Source organism: Tachypleus tridentatus, chromosome 4 (assembly GCF_004210375.1).
Source record: "Tachypleus tridentatus isolate NWPU-2018 chromosome 4, ASM421037v1, whole genome shotgun sequence".
Lineage (NCBI taxonomy): Eukaryota > Metazoa > Arthropoda > Merostomata > Xiphosura > Limulidae > Tachypleus > Tachypleus tridentatus.
Window position 1 is genome coordinate 96,809,434 of NC_134828.1, and position 19,341 is coordinate 96,828,774.

General features: G+C 31.9%; 1 protein-coding gene across 1 annotated transcript in view; it reads left to right on the forward strand.

The window, feature by feature from the left end:
• LOC143249728 (acetylcholine receptor subunit beta-like 1) overlaps positions 1-19,341 on the forward strand; it is a 122,746-nt gene that overhangs the window by 96,762 nt on the left and 6,643 nt on the right. The window contains exons 2-5 of the mRNA XM_076500046.1: positions 4,058-4,194; positions 8,786-8,830; positions 10,315-10,424; positions 13,828-14,833. Of these exons, the coding sequence (XP_076356161.1) occupies positions 4,058-4,194; positions 8,786-8,830; positions 10,315-10,424; positions 13,828-14,833 (1,298 nt within the window). The remainder of the gene's footprint in view (positions 1-4,057; positions 4,195-8,785; positions 8,831-10,314; positions 10,425-13,827; positions 14,834-19,341) is intronic.

Below are 19,341 nucleotides of genomic sequence, written 5' to 3' on the forward strand. Positions count from 1 at the left end.
ACTTGAGTTTTTCCTGACGAAAATATCTACTGTCCTCGTATAAATGCTAACGTCAGAAATTAATACACTGAACTTTGTAATGTTCGAAATATACAAACATTCCTGGTCAAATATATGTTGTTTTTCAATTAATAAGCGTTGGTCACAAGTTGACTGTAGCGACCTAAAATATTGTACTGTATTTTTGGCGCGTTGATTTGTAAGCCTTTAGGGTGAGATTCTCGAAAGTTCGGTTGGCAACAATATTAGAAGATATGCTATAGCTTTCGTAAAACATATATTGTACCTCTTTAAACTCTAGAATATTCTATAAATTCAGACCACTAACAATATACGCATGGGTTCATATTCCAAGCAAATTAACCAACAATCCACACTCTGCTTAACTTGACGAATAACACTATGTAACAAAATTTTTACTTTTTCTTGTACCTGTGCAGAAAATGTTATTTCCCAATTGCTTATGCCTAAAGTAAATGGAAAAGACCTACATTTATTTTCAAACTCTGCTTTTGTGACCTCCGAGCGTATAACGAAAACATGATGGGAGACTATTTTGGGGGCTGATACATGAGAGTGATTTCCAGCACAGTCGTAAATTTCAAAAAACTACTCATTTGTAAACATTGTTTTTCATTTTTATATAATTTTAGTATAAATACATGTAAATCTTGATTCATATTTTGTTTTATTCAGACCTTATGTGAAAGAAAATGTGTAAATTTGTTTGCGCGTTTTTACATAGAAAATAGGTTAATTTCTAAATTTCATTATCCAGGTAACAAAAGTAAAGTCTGAAGGGAATAATGGACATTTTTTTCTGTACTTTTACAACATAAGCAGTTAAGAAATAACACATTCTATCCAGGAACAAAATTTGTGTTACATAGTGTAATACACTATACTAAGTATATGTATTTTGATTTAATTTTCATCTATTAAATATACATAATTTAGCTAATTATATCAAAATGTTTGTTTTTATTGTAACATAAAACTTAGGTAGGGTTCAATTAATTTAAAGAAAGAAGATTCCTTATAAATAATTAAACTCCTGAGAAATATAAATGTCAATATAGTATTTAGTCTTTTCCCATTTCGAATGCAAATAATAATAATAAGGATAAAAAAAATTGATGTAATCACATTGTTGTATTACAAGCTACACGTATACAATTCAGTTAATACAACACTAATAACACTGGCTTATGATGGTTTTTTATCTCTTCACATTTCTATATGTTCGACAGTGATTCCTGTTTGCTGAATCCAAAAATGATATGATTTTTTTTTTTTTCATCTCGTACAGAGTTTATACAATCAGTCGTATATACTTTTACATAAATGAATCATTTTCATAAAAATCGGGTCAAATGTTATTCTATTTAAAATTTTGACAACCATTGACTGTAGATTTCTCTAGGCCAATCATGAGATGAAAGTATTATCGATTTTTCTAAAATCCACGAGAAACACACCTCTACTATATAAACAGTTAACAGGACGCATAACTTGTCAGTTCTGGATGATATGTTATTTGCCTCTAGGGCAACAAGAAGTTGTGTAAGTGATCCAAATATATTCTGTTGTATTTGTGGTAAACTTGTCATAAATATTATGCAAGTAAGAGTGTTTGTTTTCTTCCCAATTTAAAAAAGGTGCTTACATGTTAGAAAAAATAATAACATTATTTGCAAAATCTGCGTATCTGAATTCTGAGTAATACGTTATTAAAACCAAAACAACTTTTGTCAAGTTTAAATTCGCAGACCTGTGGAATCTGACTTGCATAGTGGTATTATGTTACTTTTAGCTTTCTTAGTCCGCCACGTTTTTACTGTTAACCAGCTTTATCAAGATAGCATAACAATAATAATCTAACTTCTACAGCAGTATTGTGTTATTTTTAGCTCTGTTAGTTCCTCATGTTTCTACTGTTTATCACATTTCCCAAGATAGCATATGAAAATTTTTGAAATGATTACTAACATAAGTATCTTGTTATAAGTATTAATAATCCGTCAGTTTAGTTTACTTTTATTTTTAACGTTGATATGTCTGAAAATACTAGAAATATGTAGCTTTAAAATGAAAAGCGGTGAATGAATAAATAACGTATTAAGTATCATACTATTCCTACTTTAAGAAAAGTTCCAGAAGGCAATAACGAAAAGAATATTTGAAAGAATACTGAGCAACATTACTAAATTTAGATTCGTTATGTATGTAAAGTGCTAATGTGTCATCAGTAATATAACTCATGAGCTATTTTTGATTTCGAGAAACAACACAAATACAGAAACATCTTTTCCCATAGAGATTTTGACTCTCCGGTGGTAAAGCAATTAGTCCATGAACTAATAATGCTAAACATCTGGTTTTAATATCTGCAATAGGCAGAGCATGGATAGCCCATTGTATAGCTTTATGCTTAACGACAAAAATACATAGATATTTCAAATTAAGGCTTCAACGATTTTTAAAAGGACTGTTCAAATTAAGTGCTTTGTAACCATTATCTATGTCAGTCTATAAAAGGTACATGACACCTTTATTGTATTTAGAGAAGAGAATCACATCAAAAACCTTCAACATTATTTATATTCTAAACACAGGAATAGCATGTTCACAGTTGAAGAACAAAAAACTATATTTTTATATCTAATGTGTGTGTGTGTTATGGCTAATCCACATTAGGCTATCTGCTGACTCCCCTGAGAGAATTGAATCTCTCATTTTAGGGTTGTAAATCGACAGACTTACCGTTGTACCAACGGGGTACTTTTATATTTAGAGGTCATTAATCTGAACAACGGATTCGAAACCGGAAATTACCACAAATCATTTTCTGGTCTGTTTTGTCAACTGAGAAGATTCACACGAAACCGTTACAAAATCAATTTAATAAATACTCTAATTCAAAGAGAGTTTAACTTCACTAGTCCCTATTGTGATTTTCATGATGAAATCATTAACACTAAAATATATTTGATTAAAAATGCCTTACCCCCGGTACTCATCAGCAAAGAAATTGTTCTTCTTACAACCCCAAGATTCCAGAATTCAACATTTTCAAACATCCTATTGCTTTCGAAAATCAAGAACATTCTGAGCCATTTTGTCTTCAAGTCAGCCTAAGAGTGATCTTAAAAACGAACAAACGAATATGCTTTGTTTTCCTTTCCTAAGATAAAATACTTCCTTCAAAACAAGTACTTGTGGTGCATCGATACACGTGTCCATGCTTTAGGACATCTAATTTGTGTCAACCAGGGTTTAGGAGCATTCGCAAAGCAGCCTTTCCAACAATTCCAGAACCATTTAGGCAAAGACTGTGGTAAGAAGCCGAACATCAACCACTTGATTATAATAGATTGGGCAACAGACAAATGGACGATAACGAAAAGAAAATGCTATTAATTTGAAACTTAAATCCCAAGTTGAACAACCAACGAATAACAACACCGCTCTTAAAGCTGTGCGAGATAAACTTGTTCTGCCTGAGATGGGCAAATAAGTGAAAATTTTTTCAAACAATCAATTATCTATCTTAAATATTATTTACAAGTTATTTTGGCATGTATATATATATATAATTAAGTTTCTTAACTTATAAATTACTTTTCTCACTTTTTACTTACACAGTTTATCCGTTGTTGATCAGGATTTATAAATAATATAATTTATGCTTACCTTTTCAACTTGCTCATTTCATTCATTTATTTTTTTGTAATTTTAAACCAGATGAATGAATCTTGATTAAAATAAAAGACATAATGAACGTAATTTGAGTTTGTTTGTGTTTTATTTCCTAGTTTGTTTGTTTTTTACAATACCATGACACGCTATAACTAAAACAAGTACTAATATAAAATTCATGACAGTAACACCCAAATGTTCTAGGTAGTTCTTACTGGCAAATAAATGTCGGTTTTATAAAAGATAAAAAAAACTGTCTTCTAGAATAAATTATACAAATGGCCTCTTCATGGAGTTTATCTTGTTTTCTTTTTAACTGTTAAGCACAAACTTATTCCTAACTTTCTTTTTTTATCAGTTGAGTGCTCTGAAGACGAGGAACGTCTGGTCCGTGACCTGTTTCGAGACTACAACAAACTCATCCGGCCTGTAGAAACAATGAACAAAACTTTAGAGGTGCAGTTTGGCATGTCTTTCATTCAGCTTATCAGTGTAGTAAGTATATACCTTGGGTTCTAGTTCTAGTATACTTGTTTTTCACGAGACAAAACAAGTATGTCATTGAATATTGAATTATGATAATTTGAAGTCTCAGAGTGAAGAACGCCTTAGCTAGCATTACATTGAATTTAGCATTAACATTTTTGTTAAGTGATAACACGAAACTTAATCAAAAATACATAATTTTTGTATTATATGCAAAAGTTTGAATTGTAAGGTGTTGTAGAAACTGCATTTGTGTTGCTGAGATTGAAGTAGAACTCAATAAAACATGCGATAAAATATATTTTGTTTAGGAATTAAATGTAAGACTAACTCTGTGACTTCTTAAATATATTTTTTACTTTTATAACAATGAAAAATTAATGAGCATTATCATAACTCTTAAATTTTTTATTATTAACAATTTGTATAAAACCAGTAAAAAAAATTCTCGAACTCTCTTACATCAACAAAAAAAGTTACCAGAAATATAGAGAAAAGAATTTATCGCTAAACTTCTGTCTTTTTCAAAGGACCAGAGAAAGTCATGTGGCGCGTTTTCTGCAGATAAAACGGATGAAAAAGTTTCAATAGAAGTCTGAAAGATATATTCTTTCCAGTTCCATGATCATGTAACTTGTATAGCCTAAAATAGTTTCGGATCATTTTCACCATACTCGTCTAAGCTATAGAGGCAGCATCTCGTGACCTGATTAGATACTGACAAATTGTTTTTAGAATACGATACATTTCAGGATTTCTTACTGTATAAAGAGTCGAGTAATTTTCGACTCTTTTCATCTGTCAGCCTATGTATTATTTTTATTTTTGAGAATTAAAATTTCTGAATTCAACGAAAGACTAGTATATCGCCCTCTTTGTTCGCAAGTGTTAACATCATCTTTATACCATTTAATGTAGAGATTTTGTCTTCCTATTATTAACGTTAACGAAATGAAATAAGAGAACATTAAATTTGTCTCTGATAGATTAATTTGAGAAGTATATAAATATTGAAACTGATACGTTTCTCAATGCTACACAACACATATTAATAATAGCTTAGAAACACATATATATATTCAACTCTGATATTTAGATTTAAGCGGGTGTTGAATACATATTTATCTGAATAACTGTGGAGATATACAATTTAATATTTATATGTAATTCTCCAGTAAGATATTAAACAAATTATTAATAGTAGAAATAAACGACCTCATAACACCAAAATGTTGTTTGAATTTAATTAAACACCAAACGTTTTGATTTACAGCTTATTCAGGAGTGTTCATTAAAACACACCGAAACTGACGGTACAAAGCTAGAAAAAAGTTAAAAAGGTTATTCACAGATTAAACTGTAAAATATTATGAAGTTTTTATGCTTTAATAACAAAGGTGAATAATTTGATTTATTTTACAGACTACATCACTTTATTTACCAAAATTATACTTCTTTATAAAGATAACTTGTTATTTTTATTGTCATTACATTCTGGTAATAGATATTATTTGAAACTCTGATATTTATATATTAAGAATATAAACACCATGACGTAGCTTTCGTTATAGTACTTGTATTTAAAATAAAACAATAATATATTCAATCATTTTTTTTTTTTGCAATTAAGCTGCACAATGGGCTATCTGTGCTCCGCCCACCAAATGTATCGAAACCCAGATCCTAACCTTGTAAGTCCAGAAACATAACGCTGTGCCACTGTGAAGCCATGTTTATTAACTTCTAGATTTATTATTCTTAAATCACTGTCTAAGGAGGTTTATAAGAAAAAATATATCTCTGTGTACTAATAGTTACAAAATAAGGGAAACATCTAACAACTTGTGTGTCAACATATTTTTAATTCTTGTTGTATCGGTAAGACACACAAGAGCTCAGATCACCGCATGCAATTATATCTTTTCTCCAGTTTTTTGCTGTTTACATGTAACGTATGAAGTCGGACTGGCAACGTACCTTCTACTTTTAATGTAGTTCTACACTTCACCGCTTACAAAAAGCACAATACATATGGAGGAAAATCGATCAATAGCTTTATGTTAACAAAATATAGCGGAAATGAAGGAGACGTAGAGAGAAAAATATTTTAATATTATTTTTTTTTTACTTTTTGATTGCACATAATATTTGACGTGCAATACAGTAAATATTTAGAATTGAAACTGAATTATTTACGCAAACTTTATTGTACAGCCAATTTTAATGTGTGCACCTTTTTTCCATGTGCAACAACACCGTGGTGATTTTGTCGTTGGCTGACGTACTTTTTTCATTAGAAACTTAAAAACTTTAACGTTAGAAGTACTTGTTCTAAAAAAAATACAACTTTCTTACACTCTAATGTAATTGGTATATATTTCTCTAGAGAATACTCTGTTTTAAATACTTGTTTCATGAGGAAAATTACTTCATTATTTAAAATGAATTACATTAACTCGTTAATTATTTGAAATGCATAAATTTTTTTTAGTTTTTTTTATTTCGCGCAAAACTACTCGAGGGCTATCTGCGCTAGCCGACCCTAATTTAGCAGTGTAAGACTAGAAGGAATGCAGCTAGTCATCATCACCCACCGCCAACTCTTGGGCTACTTACTCTTTTACCAACGAATAGTGGGATTGACTGTAACATTATTACGCCACCACGGCTGAAAGGACGAGCATGTTTGGTGCGATCGGGATTCGAACCAACGACCCTCGGATTACGAGTCAAACGCCTTAACCACCTGGCCATGCCAGGCCCGAAATGGATAGGTTAAATCTAGTTTGCCGAAATATAATGAATTCTCGTTTCTATATATATATATTTCTTCACCGACAAAACACGTTTTAGTTAGAAGAGATCTATTCTGGGACAGGAAAATATCTTTGATACATTAACATCGATAAGTGTTTCTACAAGAAAATGGACCGTTTTGGGGGAATTTTTAGGTGGAAACGATACTGGTTACTTGCATTTCGATACTTATGTCTAAAAAAGATACAGTAATTGAGTGTTTATGGAGATACAACATGTCTGTCGTATCCCTGTACATGTTTCTCATGAATTAAACTGTTCTATGTCTATGAAAACTTTGCTGATGTTTATCATTATGAACAGTGTATAGGTATACATCCCAACAGAAGTGAATATAAGTATACTTAGTATCATTGTTTCTTCGGCTTTTTAGAGTAAATCTATCTAGGACTGGCTGTTGTGTCTACCTGGAAGAATCTAACCCTCGGACTTTTTGCGTTGTTAGTCTATAAACTTAGCGCTGTTCCTCTGGGAAATACTTCCTACGAAGTAAATATGTGTAGATACATTTTTTTCATTGCTTTTACTATTGTCCTTCGATAATGCAGCGGTAACTCTCATGGCTTATAACGCTAAAAATCAGGTTTCGACCCCCGCGGTGGGCATAGCACAGACAGTCTGTTATGCAACTCCATGCTTTAGAACAAATGCTTTCACTCTTAAGCGTGACAATAAATTCGAAAAGTACGTGGATTTTTATTGTTAAAAGAATTTTATATGAAATATTCGATGTTTGTTAAGTATACTTTATTATGTGTTTCTGTTATATGTCGATTCCTTAACATGTGTTTATATGTTTGTGTTTGGTTACATAACATACATAGGACTTATAAATACAATTTTTCCTGAAAGGACTTGTTCTTTATTATTTTATCAAATCTACACTATTATGTTAACATTTCTGCATTTTGTGTGTTATATGTTTCATTTTATTTTAAATATATGTTACGTGTAACGGTCCTTTTTAAATGTTTTGTCTATTAGTTTATATATTTTTTCGGATAAATCAAGGAAATTTCTAATATTTTATGCTGGTTGTGTTAATAAATACTAATGTAACATAGTCAAAACATTTTATGAAATGTTCATTCTTGTTTTTACAGGTACATATATGATTTCTTTGTGTGATAATAACATGTATAGGTCAATTACTTTTATAATGACTTAATATTGTTTCTTTACAATAACTATGGTTTCCATTGCCTTTAGTATGATAAGATTTACGCAAGTTTATTGTTGTTTTATAGAATTTGTGGGGCGTACTAGAAGGATTTTGACAATAAACTTAATAAAATTTGTCTTTACTCTCCAAATAATTAAAAGCTTACATTTCATCTGACGTTTCATTACTGTGGCTTCATCATAACTGGTAATATAAGAATTGTCACTGCTATAGGTACTTACATGAAATGATTGTTTTTAAAGTGTTTACAAGGTTCATTGTTGAAGGAAAATGTTAATTGTCAAATTATTATAAAAAAGTATTTTATGTAGAACGTAAGTGATCGTTTGTAAAAGCTGAAAATCGTAGTCTTAGTCAAGTATAATAGTAAATTAAACAAACTATGTGTGACATCTGGCAATAATATTTTTCCTTCCGATTTAATAACAGTGTGAGTTTAGAAAAAAGTTTCATTTTTATTTACGTATTTCTCTATCTTAAATGTTCATTTATAATTTTACTGTTTAATAAATGACAGTTTTTCTTCTTTTATTTTTTTTTTATCATTTACTTAATGAGCACGAATTACTTTATTTTACCGAAAGAATATCTTAATTGCAGAATGAGAAAAACCAAATTATGACGTCCAACGTGTGGCTTCAGTTAGTAAGTATTACTTTGGTTATTTTTTCACATACAAACTATTTAGCATCATTACATAATATTAATTTATAAATAAACACTTCCTAGTCCTAACTCTATTTAGACCCTCTTGTGTTACAGGAATGTCTGTCAAGCCAATATTATACGTAGACTGAAATGTTACCTCTTAACATATAATTTGGATTGTTTAGTTTAACTCAATAACATGTTTTAGAACTGGTATGAGCTGTTTTTTTTTTTCTCTTTCAGAAACAAATAAGCTCGTGTATATTAAGCGTTGGTATTTGAAACCAGAATATTGATTCCTCAGTATGTACATAACTAACCTAAAAGTCAATAGACGTTGCTGATACTGTAGATCGACCTTATCCTTATGGCGTGTAAATAAACATGTTTCTTGGTAAAAACTCCATAGTCACGCTATGAACGAAAGAATCCCAAGAACTAAACATATATTTTCACGAGATTGTTTAGCTGAGCGACGAGAGAGCAACTAAATACAAAAACTAATTGTTAAATCACTTACTCTCTGCGGGTTTCTCGTCATTGAGAATTAGGCAACTTACTATACCGTGGCTCACAGGTGATAGGATTATAATTGTGTCTGTTCGTGTCGAAAACAATAGCTTTATTTTTTACGGCCCGAGATCCATAACCAACACAACAGACTGACTCTTCATTTGTAATGATAAATGTGAATAATAGCACATGCCAGATAGTCGCTACTGCTGTACAAGTATGCTAGATATAGTCAGATTTTATCTTCATATCATGTACTGTGGTCGAAATAATATCGTTAAATTCAAATCAGTAGAAATCGCAAGTATTGTTCCACTTTCCTGTATTTTAAGGTACTGTAGTGATTTCTGACAATCACAGATTTACATGATTTTCCAGATAATGGACACACCAAGATTAAGCTACTATAATTCTCTGAACTTTTGCTGAACCATGAAAAGTCACTACAAATTACAGCGTTATTTCTGTTATGGTGTGAAGTTTCATTTGGGTAATTTGATGATTACAACTGGTAATATGCCAAGGAAAGGGTAAGATCTCTCACAAAACTGGAACAAGGCTTTCTTTAATGACCAGTTTATGTAGTCTTACCAAAAAAAAAAAAAAAAAAGATGCTTAAAGGTCAAGGCATTACCACTCACCCGTGACAAGAACAGTTGCTGGAAATGAACTCTATTAATCATGTATGGTCTGTTTTCGATTGCTTTCTGCAAAACTTCTAAGAACATTCTTATCCAAAGTCCTCATCAATAATGGGATGCAGTACCACTATTCAAATTTAGCTCTCATAAATAAGATATGTTATTACGTCTCTGCCTTATCTATCGCATAGAGCAATAAATACTAGTATAATTATGTACCATTTTCTTCAGGCTCAGTTATTATTTAAACAACATTTTTTCTGAAGTTATTCTATATTTACATACGTGTATACATATTATGCAGTAAACTGTATTGTTTCTTATTAGCTTTGGTTTGACTATCAGTTACAATGGGATGAAGCTGAATATGGAGGGATAACTGTTCTCCGTCTACCACCAGACAAAGTTTGGAAACCTGATATTGTGTTATTTAATAAGTAAGAAAACGTATTCCTTTAAAGAATTGTCACAGAACCTTAAGGTAGAAAACTGGAATATTGTATGTAATTGATACCTTTTTAACAGATATTTCGTATTAATTAGTATTGCCAGCATAAATATTGATAAAATAAAGGTATGAAAAGCATTTTTAATGTAAAAACATATTTTGTGATTTCTAGCTCTTCTTTTAGTAAAAGAGCAAAAAAGTATGCATAATTTAGGAAATAATAAATTGTTCGTATTTACTATTTTCATTAATAATCACGAAAACACTAGAAAAATTCATATATTTTTAAGTAGGTTGTGTATTTATAACTTAAACCCTATTTATAGTCTTAATACTAACATCGATATGACCCATTACAGTGTAAGTCATTGAGGTTTTGTACTTATTGCACTTACCGAAAATTGAAAACTATTTTATTCTGAACACCATGAAGAGGATAAACAAGAGATTTTACACTGTCCTGGTTTTTCTTTTATAGTTTTAGGTAGAAGAAGTTCTGTCATACATTTATATTTGTTCATGTTCTTCTTATTAATATGTATATAGAGATATAATAATTATTATTTTCAGAGAGAGAGAATCGACTGGAACGTTACTATGAGACTTGATAAATTGTAAAACATTCTCGTAAGTTTATCTTTAAAACAAATGGAAACTAACAGCTAACTTATACCATAGACTAAAGCCTGATTTTGCATGCCTTGTAATTTTCAATAGTGCGCGAAGGCTGGTTTAATTTTCCAAGGATGTCTGAAACGTTCTTGTGATCTTTGACCTATTAAGCATTATGGTCATATAGTAAAAGGAGTTTGATCTTGTATCATTAATTGGCAATCTTGAAAGCAACTACTATTAGTTTTTGTTTTACTTTGAAGTTAGTGACATATAAATTTCCAGAATTGCGACAAATCTGCGCTAACAATAAATATCATGTGGGAAAGTTTCTTTGCATTATGTTTATCATATTGAAAAGGTGTTATTATCATGTGATTGGTATAAAATCGTTCTTCCTCGGAGCCGTTCAATAAGGCACACCCCTCGTTGAATGCTACAACCAAATTACATCTTTTCACGTGTATGACATTTCTCTTACTCTTCTGAAACGTCTCTTTCTCTAACTGTCTGAGAATGAGTTGTTTGTTCAATAATAACTTATTCCTCTTCAAAGACGAGATCTTCATGAATTATTAGAATATTTGAAACTTGTTATCAGACTCTTTGTGAATGGGGAAAATGGTTCATGAACAACTAATTTGTGACTTTTAGCATCCGACCTACAATCCCATGTAGACGCGTTAGTCTTCCCTTGCAAATCCTTTACATATTATTATATTTTTAAAATTGGTGTATCGCAAACTTTGCATGCCTTTGCTATGCATGTCTTTTCTCAGAAAAACTTAAACGCACACTTTTTTTAAGTGATACATTAATTCATAATGACACTACGTTGTCGAGAGCATGATAATTAATCGTGAACTAAATATACGGTCTTGTAATTAAGGCACTCGACTTTCAATTTACGGGTCGTGGGTTTGAATCCCGTCACCGGACATGCTCAGCCTTTCAACCACGGAAGAATTATAATGTGATGGTCAATCTCACTATTGGTTGGCAAAGAGTTGCATAAGAGATGGCAGTAGATAACATTGACCAGCTGTCATCCATCTAATCTATTATTTATAAATTAGGACAGTTTGTACAGATAGACCTTGAACAGCTTTGCGCAACATTTAACAAAAACAACAAAGAACGAATCAAATATACAGGTGATAAACATGTTTCCAGTGTAGCCACGGCTTACATATGTAGTAGCACGCTCAAATATTAGCATATAAAAATCATTCTTGTAAAACATGCTAAACATTTCGCCATCGAAGCCTCGTCTCACATCTGCAGTAGTAAATCGCAACGTGAATATATGAAAATATTCCTTATAAAATGTGCTAAACATGTCACGTGATGTTTTAGATTTTTTTTTGCTACTGCGAAAAAGAAGTTAATCACTTAAGTGGAATAAATATTGATGAATGATATATTAAGTCAGAAACACTCAGAACGTTTAATATTTAACGTTTTATTAATGTTTGCTAAATGTAGTTCTTTGCAAAACAAAAAAGAACAAGTTTATTATGTCGATATTATGAATTTTTACTGCATAAAATAGCAAATACTTGTAAATTTAATTATTGTAAATCTGTGTTTTCCTTTCTGAGGAAGTGATGTAAAACAATAGATGATTGGTCGCTCTCTTTATAAATTTTCACCTATTAACAAATACATAATGTTATACATTTGGTCTACCTGTACAGAAGGTTAATTGCTATGTATACATGGACGATTTATACCTATAAGTGTTCCTCGTCGTTTCTCGAACATTCGACAGCCTAATGCAACCATTCTTAAAACCTATGTTTGTGATACTTTATGCAGAACTACAGGGCGTCCGAAAAGACTGGAACCATAGGTGCATGACTGATTATGGCTCTGTCACAGCATGAGAAGAACAAGTTGATCTTGCTGTTAATCTAAACTTGTTTTGAATTAGAAAAACAGCACGTATAAAATATATAAAATTTGTTAATATGTCTATGGTTCCAAACATTTAGGACACCTTGTATTTTCAAGCACAGATATTCATTTAACGAGAAGTTTGAACGATGCCGAGCTAGAGTACGTAGCAATTCGAAGGATTTGGTTTGGTTTGTTTCGAAGTTCGCGCAAAGCTACACGATGGCTATCTGCGCTAGCCATCCCGAATTTAGCAGTGTAAGACTAAAAGGAAGACAGCTAGTAATCACCACCCACCGCCAACTCTTGGGCTGTTCATTTACCACGAATATAACGTCCCTACGGCTGAAAGGGGGAGCATGTTTGGTGTGAGGGGGATTTGAACCAGCGACCCTCAGATTACGAGTCGAACGGCTTTAACACCTGGCTATGCCGGGCCGGTTACAATGAAGGGGCGTGGTAAACGTGATAAATTCTGATTATCTGTTTGGTAAGTATATCTGTCTATTCTACCAATGATTATTTTAGTTGTAGCTGATTATCTGTAGCCAGAATATTTTGAAGAGTAAAATGTCTGTACATTTTAAGAGTCAGCAAGTTGCCCTAGTCTGTCACTTAAGTACGGCTAGCGTATATAGCTCTCGCAATCCAACAAAAGAAACAGAACCTATAACATCGTTTTAATAAAGAATGGTTAACTTCACCAAAAACTATATTTAATCTATGTCCTATATCAAGATCTAACTTCCTTATAAAACAGTGTAAACAAATCTAACAATTTATGTAGCCGGCGTAAGGGATTCCCAAACACACTACCAGGTAGACCACATTTTGTATACTACTTGTACCGTAGGGTAGACTAATTTGAATTTTTATTTTGACAGTGCTGATGGAAACTACGAGGTTCGTTACAAGTCCAACGTTCTCATCTACCCTGATGGAAGAGTGATGTGGGTACCTCCCGCCATTTACCAAAGTTCTTGTACCATTGACGTAACATATTTTCCGTTTGATCAACAAAAATGCGTCATGAAATTTGGCTCGTGGACATTCAATGGAGATGAAGTGGCCTTAAAATTGTATGGCGATAACTACTGGGTAGATCTCTCTGATTATTGGAAAAGTGGCACTTGGGACATTGTAGAGGTTCCTGCATTCCTAAATGTCAATAATAATTCCAAATATGGCAAACCTACTGAAACGGACATCTCGTTCTATATTACTATTCGTCGGAAAGCACTCTTTTATACAGTGAATCTTATCCTCCCTACCTTCTCTATATCTTTTCTCTGTATTCTCGTCTTCTATCTCCCTGCAGAAGCTGGAGAAAAAGTGACTCTTGGAATATCAATCTTGCTATCTTTAGTAGTGTTCTTGCTATTGGTCTCAAAGATCTTGCCGCCTACTTCTCTCGTACTTCCTCTGATTGCAAAATATCTGCTGTTCACCTTTTTAATGAATACTGGTTCCATTCTTATAACAGTAATCATTATCAATTGGAACTTCAGAGGTCCACGGACTCATCGAATGCCCAATTGGATTCGAGTGGCATTTTTAAAATATTTGCCTATTCTTTTGTTCATGAAGAGGCCAAAAAAGACGAGGCTGAGATGGATGATGGAGATGCCAGGATATGGGGCCCATCACTTTTACCACAGTTCACCAGATAGAAAGCAGTATAATGCAAGAAACAAAGCAGAGTTAATGGAATTAGCTGACATCCACCACCCAAATTGTACAGCAGCAAGAAAACCTTCTCCAGAACCTGAGGTTCAACTGCTTGACACAGAACCACAGGACACTTTGTTCTTAAGCCCCAAAGCATACAGAGCAACTGAAGCCATAGAGTTTATTGCGGAGCATCTACGAAGTGAAGATGAATACATACAGGTAAAATAAGCAATAATACAATATCACTGAATAAATGAGATCTAAGTCATTTACAAAATTTTATTTTATTATGATGTGTTCCATTAGCAAAAGTTCTAACTGGTCCTTCAGAAAAATTACAATTGGTTTACCAGGGATTCTGAACATGTATGTATGTATATATATGTGTGTGTATATATATTTTTTAAATTTTTATTTCATCAATTAATTGCAGATGAAAATTTTAAAAGAATAACACATTTCCAAATAAGTATGCATAATATTAAAAATAAATTAAAATAATAATTTTTGGATTATATCGCTCTATGAATGTACGTAATCTTATTTGAGACTACTTTCTTAATACTAACCTAAAGGTAAAATGTTTCTCACTCGGAAATGTTAATATTCATCACACTTCGTTTGGATTGATCCCGCTATTCACATGTCACAAGAACCTCCTTTTCATTTCAGAAGCCATAGGGATTTCATGTAATATTCTAAAATAAACCAGGACTTCCAAAAAACTAAAAGCTTCATTTGAAAAATTGAAGTAAAAAGGTAAAAACACAATAAAGGTTTTATGAACGAAATCTTATTACAAGATATCGTACACACTTAAAATTCTGATCGGCACCGTTATTGTCTGTTATTAATTATCTGATGGAAAACGATGTAGTAATTCAACAACCATATATAATATATCCCAAATCCTCAGAACGAAACGAATGTTCATTCTATATCTAAAATGAGATATTTACATCACTCAAAAGAACAGTTCTTTCTATATATGCAGATAAATAAATAAATAGGTGATTTTATCTGATACATTAATAGATAGATTAGGGAAATGTTTAAACATTTATATGTTAAAATCAATAATTCATAAAGCAAACTTAATTAACACTCCTACGAAAAGACGTTTCTAGTCCTGATTTCTCCAAGCCCGTTCCCCTGGCTGTGGTTTCGCTAGATAGTAGATAGGGACAGTGGGAATCTCGTTAATCCATTCATTAATGGATTTAAATGGCAATCTTATTTAAATACAAAATTATTAGCCTAATATTAATATCCTTTCAAGTTGCTCTGGGGCCTATTAGGCCCCACTTTTCGTAGGAGTGTTAAACATGATTATCCAACGACTGAAATTAAATGACTTGATTACAAACTATAGAATCAAAATAAATTAACTTAATCTAGAGCTTCATTAGAGAAGCTCATTATAGTCTCAGATATAGTTGATATTATAAATTATAGATTGAGTTAGTAAAATATCGATATAGAACAGAAGCCACAGAACAGTAGTAGAAGAGAAGGTGATCTTTGCTGTTATGGAAATTATTTATAAGACTTCAAATTATTACACACATAAGTAGATGGTTCCCTACCCTTAAAGTGAACAACTCTTGTGCAAGACACTATAGATTTTTTTAAACCTTTGTGTTAGCCTTTTTGGGTTATTGTGTTTTGAATCAATAGATACTAGTCCTACTTATAACTGAGTGCTCTCTCTCTCTCCTCTCATACACAAACGCGCTAAGCGACAGTTTATTGAATGGCAAGGCAATGTCATGAGCTAAAAGTCAAACATTTATTTAAATATAGGAATGTTTTCTTTTTCCATAATCTGGCATTAACTAGATTTGTCACTTCACAAGATACGAGAAAGTACTATGCAGATAGATGATGTTCCTATGTTTAGCAATAGATATAAGACGAAATAAAATATGGTAAAATAAATAACTAAGTTTTCAACAAGTTCAAGTTGTCAAACAAGGAAAATTTTTGTGTATGGCCAGAATCCTTCATTCTATTGAAAGAAGATGATATTTCCAGCTGGAAAAAATTATTTAATTGTTTTTAGAGAACCATGATTTGTTAATGTGATTCTGTGTGACAATAGTCCCATTAAACTTAGTGTATCAATGAATAAATCCATACTATCTATAAACACTAGACAGTACATTTACGTGCTATACATGTCATAGTTAGATAAATGACACTGCAAAACGAAACTCATAACTTTCAAACTATAGCAACAAATTCATCCAAACCAAAACTATAAAGAATCTGCTAATGTATTCTTCATCGGCCTGAGCGTCTACCTGTTAAACAGACTAACACATTCAAATAGTCTAAATAAACTTAACCTGTCAATGTTCAATTAGTATTAAACAAATATAGTTCACTTACCCTTGAACGTCTACCTGTAAAACACACTAACACATTCAGATAGTCTAAAATCAATCTATCATTGTTCAATTGGTACTAAATAAGTATAGCTCCTCTGCACTTAAGCATCTACTTGTAAAATAGACTAACACATTCAGATAGTCTAAACTCAACCTGTCATTATTATATTTGTACTAAACACGTATAGTTCACCTATTTTACGTCGCAGTGTTAATTAAGCTCTTACAGAAACTGGTCGCTAAGGCTTATTTTGACTATCCATATACTGCTAGACATAAATAAACTAAACAACCTGACAACAATATTTCATGTCATACGTTATAAAGTACACATGTGCAAAATATATATATGTCATTTGTCGGATCACAGCACGAAAATAAACACAAAAATCATTATATGGCTGTAATGTTAAAGTATTGCAAATGTTTAAATAACAATAGCTAAATGCAACAACATCCATTCAGCTTTCAGTCTAGTAACAACTTCATGCGCAAACATCTATAACTTTTCTAATTGAGCATTGTTACTTTTACTGTAAAATCTCTCACGTAACTGTTGTTTTTATTTCATACTTCATTTTCAATGATAACCTTTGAACTTACACTTCATTTTAACCTATATTATTACAGTAGAAGTATATATATATGAATTTTTTCAAGTCATAAAATGAAAATATGTATCCACTGTATAGTTTCCTTAAGAAAGATGGATAAGATTCATGTCGGTAACAATACAGTTCCTCAGTGATCCAGGGAGCAGAACTGTACCATTTATACACTCTCTGAACTTAATAAAACTGTTGTATTGACAATATGCACTAATTTAAAGTGTTAGCAAGATATATCATGAAGAACAATCTCAAACTTTCAACGAGCATTATGTTGGTTAATATTATTTCATGTATCTCAGGACTACTGGTATGGGTATTAACACTTTTACTAATAAAGCAGAGAACAATGTTACGACCTTTTTAGGTCATCTTCAAGTGCGTTTCTCGTCATCACGAATATTATATTCAACACTGTTTACACTACTTAGAGGACAGTTACCACGTAAGGGGTCAAAACGAGTCCAACTTTCATTCAAAGTTGTGTTTATTTTTTGAAATTCAAAATAAAACTAATATACAAATACATGTGTATGCTACTAATCTAGAATAACAGTACACACCATCCGGCATTAATACAAATGTTCTTTTCACAATTTCACACTAGAAGTAGTTCAAAATTGAATATATTTAGCAAATAATTTCTTTGAAAGCTAATTCATTTTTATGTTACAATGAAGAAGTTCAAAATTGCATGCACAAAATATGTCATGCATGTTTCCTTATCTTTTCCTTCAGTCGTTCCTGTGATTTTTCTTTATTAACAATAAATTTACTCTTGCGCATATGAACAATGCAAAACTTTCATTACGTACACAGTACTGTTTGTAATGAACTTCAGAACCACACCCCAATCTAATCTCGAGCAACTCCCTCGTTTAACTGGAGACTTCCTTCGAAAGAAGTTACATCCACAAACATTGTTTGTTCCTTACCTAATTGTTTGTACAAGATCTCATAAGTACACACAATATCGTGTTTCGCCTTAGTTTGGTTTTGGTTAGCGAAGCCATCTTTCTTATCAATATCGAAAACCTCTTCTCCATTTTTTGGTTCATTCAATTCACAAGAGGCTTGTTAAAGGTTTGTGGATTCAATTTATTTACATGCTCCAAACAAAAGCACGTATACACACGTGACTGCACCATTTAATTCTTAATAATCGTAGTTCTAGAAACAGGGCTATCAAAGCTTGATATTTGAATTGGCGTAACTTTGTTTCAGAAGCCAACATACTTCAAGCGTGTAACAAGTTTTGTTTTCAAACTGTTGCTTGTCCTACCAATTCAATTACAACTCCTTTTCCTATTTTTTATAACAGAAATTCATGTGTATGATCACTGACTACTCAAGACATTTCTCAAACATTTATACATTGGTAGTGTAATGTGAAACATTTATCAAATTTATATGAAGCATAAAACATCCGTCAGACATTAACAAGTTCATGCTGCGCAGAAAATGAATCAGCCCTGATAGTTGAGTTGCAACAGAGAATGATCAGTTCTCAGTGGCAAGAGATTACCGTGAATGTAGCCATACTTCCCAGATACAGGAAAAATAGATTAAATATGCGACATTTCTGCGCAGCATACACAGAACTGCATCAACATTATCTCTTAACGTTGTTCCTGGAATACATCTTGAAAAATTGCATCCATATATTTTATCTTCCAATTCTCATATTAACTAATATGTATAGAGCCTCTTACCTCAAATACCTTGGAAC